Source organism: Saccostrea cucullata, unplaced genomic scaffold, assembly GCF_032062105.1.
Source record: "Saccostrea cucullata isolate Sc308-1 unplaced genomic scaffold, CSIRO_AGI_Scuc_v1 ctg2851, whole genome shotgun sequence".
Taxonomy (NCBI): domain Eukaryota; kingdom Metazoa; phylum Mollusca; class Bivalvia; order Ostreida; family Ostreidae; genus Saccostrea; species Saccostrea cuccullata.
The window spans coordinates 108,114-112,794 of NW_026934283.1; the positions used below are offsets into that span (position 1 = coordinate 108,114).

Below are 4,681 nucleotides of genomic sequence, written 5' to 3' on the forward strand. Positions count from 1 at the left end.
CATTGTCACACCGCATCTGGAGATGGAAAATTACGTACTTTTTAAGACAACTTCAAAATTTTAAAAAATTCTATCATTTAATATTTGAAAATTTACGTTGAAATACAAAATCGTCATGTTATGGATTAGCTTTAAAGTATCGATTGGTGAAGCTGAGCTCAATATTCCACAGGACATAGTTAAACAAGACATGAGCTTGAGAGAAACTTGTCATGTTTACATTTCTTGAGTACGGGAAAAACCCAAGTATGACGTCACACTTTTGCGAAATAAGCGAAATAAAACATATCTACAAAATATTTCCGTCAATAACCATGTAAAAATATTTTTTGGGCTCTCTAATTTTCAAAATACCCCATTATGTACTGATCATGACCCGTTTTTATGATAATACTATCCGCAATTTACCGTGTATAATCTTAATGTACTGAGAGATCCACTGTGACGTCAACTTCGACGTCAACGACTCGTTGGACGCGCAGTGTAGTTAAACAGAAGAGTGTATAAATCGTTCCCGTAATTTGATAATATTTGCAAGAAAGTTTGTATGTTTTTAGATATTTTTATACAAGATGGTTAACTCAAATAAACAGTCAAAAAATTATACAAGTAATGTTGTTTCAATCTCGTTTTGTACATGTTTTATCAGGGATTATGACGCAATTAAACTGAGTCATGTGACCAAACATCCTTCGTCTCCTTAAATGTCGAGTTGAAAGACACAGCAAGTGTCTGCTCCTAGATATATTTTTAATAGTTTCATGAAATTTTTCAGGGACATTACTATTTAGACCATAAATATGCAAGTAAATAGAAGATAACCATGGCCTCCAAACCTTTGTCAAAGCATCAACAGAATTTTGTACAACTTGGAATAGTCTGCGTGGACGAGATAAAACTAGTGCTTAAGAATATTTTTGAAAGTCAAATAAAACCAACAGATCTCTACTACGTCATTAATTCATGTTCAGAACTCACAACTGGTAGACACAAATTGAGGCCTGAGCAGCTGAGACTTTGTAGCCTTTCCCCGCCTCAGATTCCTGACTATGATCAATTTGATGTTTCCTTACTTTACACACTGATAAGAAATCTTTGTCCAAACTTAAAACCAACAAAAGGATGGGGAAAGACACCGGATAGTACGGATACAAAAATAGGAGATGACATTGAGCGTCTTAGAATATTCAGAAACGATATGTTTGCGCATGTAGAATCTTCAGAAGTTCCTGATCCTGTGTTCCTGCAATGCTGGAATGATCTGAAAGGAAATATTCACAGAGCACAGAAGTTTGTGACTTTACTTGGGTATAAGGTTAACTATGAGGAGAAACTCGCAAATATTGAAAATTTTGATTTTGGTCGCGGTGCTATGGAAAAATACAAATTACTTTTGGAAGGAATGATGATTTTGTGGAAGCAATCCCAAATAACAGGTAAGTATTACATTATTCATGTTGTATTGTCTAAATTTAACTATATATTGATCTAATTTTTGAAAATTTTTACTTAGATATTCCAATGATTAGAATAAATGGAAATAAGAAAATTCTTTGTGAAGAAAAAGCATGCTTTGAAGCTGAAACGGAAAATTTTCTTGACACCGATAACTGGCCAATTAAATGGATAAAAGTGAGAGGGGACACAACAAAGACAATTGACATTAGCAAGGAAAAGTACAATGGGAGTACTAGTAGAAGACTTGTGATAAGTAAGGTTTTGAAAAAAGACCAGGGTGAATATCAGGCAGTGATTTCACGAGAAATAGACAGAAGGCATGTAAAAATCGAAAGTAACACACTTTTCCTAGAAGTCATAGGAGGTATAAAGCACATTACTTTACTCTTTTTGTTGTTCTTTCATCAGCCAAACTAATTGAACAATTTTATCCAATCAGGACAGGATGTTTAAAACATTAGCACTTAAGGACAGATGATACAAACAATTTTTTTCTTTGAAAAAGATTTAATGTCATGTCACAAGTTTAGAAAAGTGGATAATTCTTAGAATATTTTCTCCTAAGAACTGGAAAATGAAATAGACTAGGAAAATATTAGTAATATTTCAATGGAAAATCACATTTAGGAAAGGTCTACAGGTAAAAACAAATTTCAGAATATGTTGCCTTGGTGCTTAAAATTGTTATATGAACTTTAGAAAAATATACCAAGCCAGGTGAATTTTAAGAGGCGGAACAAAATGACAAAAAAATTAGCAATATCACATAGGCTGATTTTTATAATTTAGCTTTTCCTAATTAAATTCACCTGGCTTGGTATATTTTTTTTAAGTTTATATAACACTTTTAGCACCAAGATAACATATTCTGAAATTTGTTTACACCTGTAAACCTTTAGTGAATGTGATTTGTCTCTATTTGTTTTTTCATTGAAATATTATAATATTTTCCAAGTGTATTTCATATTCCAGTTCTTTGGAGAAAAAAAATCTAAGAACCATCCAATTTTCTAAACTTGTGACTTGATATTAAATCTTTTTCAAAGAAAAAATTTGTTTGTATCATCTGTCCTTAACAGTTAACTGATGATAACTGTCAATGCTATAAAAGGCGTAATTAAGTAAATCATTCAATGTCCATTCATTTTATTGCATTTCAAACATTTTAACATTCTTTATCACGAAACATCTCATATTTTTTGGACCCGTTTGGTCTATTTGTATGGTATGCAAAAAATTGAAGTTTTCCCCCTAGTTTTCCTTATTGCTATCCCGCAGGCATTATACTAGCATAACGGAAAACTGGAATATGTTTTATTTGTATCTGCAAAATCATTTCTGATAAATATCACAAAAATTTGCTTTATTAAATCGTAAAAATATTATTCTATAGATCTACCAAATCTAGAGATAAACCGGGCAATGTCATGGAAAGACAGTATTACCATTTTTTACAACTGTAATGCTGAAAAGGTAGTTCCTAGTTTAAAGAAAATCGAGTGGAGCAAAAATGGAAAATGTTTTAGGACAAAATTAAACAAATATAGAGGAGGCGGTGTTACAGACACATATCTGAAAATCCTTTCTTCATCAGAGAACGACAGTGGTGAATACAAGTGTGAAGTTTCCAATGCTGTAGGATCAGTTTCGAAGGTCATTTTTCTAGGTATAGTAAATATACACTATCTATTTAATACCTACAAGTTTATACATCATTAAAGCAATTAAATCAGTTACATTATTTATGTCAAAATAAGATTTAAATTAAATATTTTTTTAAGTTTCACATGCAGTATCGATATTCATCTCTTGAGATGAAAATGAAAGAAAAAACAACTTTCCAACTTATAAAATTTCCTATATATTTTTTCTAGATGCTCCATTTGTAAAAATTGGCAAAGATCTGACTGTTGAAAATTGCCAGATACTGACGGCTACATTTGGTGATCAAGTCACAATTAGTGCTATTGTCAAATCTTGTCCTTCTCCGATAAAAGCAATTTGGCAAAAAAGCAAAGATCAAACTCCTGATAATTTTATGACCGTTGACATCGATCACGCCCGATATTTTGGAAGCAGTTTGGAGCCAGCGAAACCTATTTTAGTAATAACGAAGGCATCAGATGCTGACAAAGTATATTACCGACTAGAAGTTACAAATGGAATTGGAAAATCTATAAGCAATAATGTTTTGCTGAAATTAGTCGGTGGTACGTAGGAAACAACTTCAAAGATTGAAATTCCTGATACGTATAGTACAATTTTAAATTGATGAAAATTTTATATTTTTGCCATAAATTATGGCTATTTGAATTTCAAAATGATTTATAGCTTCTGAACTTTTAATAAAACAATTGAAAAGATCAACAGATTTACACCTTGTTTGGCATCTGTCTGACTGTTTCTTTATCAACGGTATGATTCTTTTAGATTTGAGAGCGCTTTCAACATGACCTGAGCCAAAACCTGTACTATTTGAAAGCATCTTGTTTCTCATAAACTTGACGTTTATCTATGTTTTTGTTATTACAGATCTTCCTTCTGTGTCCACGCATTCTAAGACTGATTTTTTAAATCAGAGCGTTATATTTTCATGTGATATCTTCCTTTCGGACTATTCCACATATGTAACAGATGTAGTTTGGACGAAAGACGAAGAAAAAATTGACATCGCAAGTAGTGGTGGAAAATATGACGGAGGAAACCTTGCCAATCCTTTACTTGTAATAAACAAAGGGAATATTACCAATGTTGTGTTACAAATGCTGTCGGGTCTATGTGCAGTAATTCAATTAATGTGGGTAAGTAAGCAGTCTTTGTACAAAATATTTACCAACCGTAAGATGAAATAAAATTAAAAAAAAGATTAATTAAATTTAACGTTATTATTTTCACATTTATTAATTTATTCAAATTTTAATTTATTTAATTGAATGAAAAAAACAACATTTTTATTGAAATATAATGAACCTGAATGACTATCCTGGATATCCTTTAAAAGTAAATCTCCCGATGTTTTCTATAAAATATTTCTTCATTTATGGCTGATATGATTTTATAAATAAATATGAATTTCTTTCAATGTGTATCGATAACGATTATCTGATAATGACTAATGTCCACATAATTGTTTCTCACTTTCATTTTCGATGACCATGTTGAATTTTTAGAGGGTTATTTTCTGAAATCTAGCATCATGAAAGATACGCCCCATTGCAAAATT

General features: G+C 31.3%; 1 protein-coding gene across 1 annotated transcript; it reads left to right on the forward strand.

Annotated features, from left to right (window-relative positions):
* Positions 1-800: 800 nt before the first annotated feature.
* Positions 801-4,259, forward strand: LOC134240371 (uncharacterized; the record flags this gene model as incomplete). The annotated part of the gene is made up of 5 exons (XM_062722462.1): positions 801-1,459; positions 1,546-1,822; positions 2,852-3,124; positions 3,333-3,668; positions 3,991-4,259. Coding segments are annotated over exons 1-5 (1,791 nt in total), but the record flags the coding sequence as incomplete, so codon positions are not given.
* Positions 4,260-4,681: the final 422 nt, after the last annotated feature.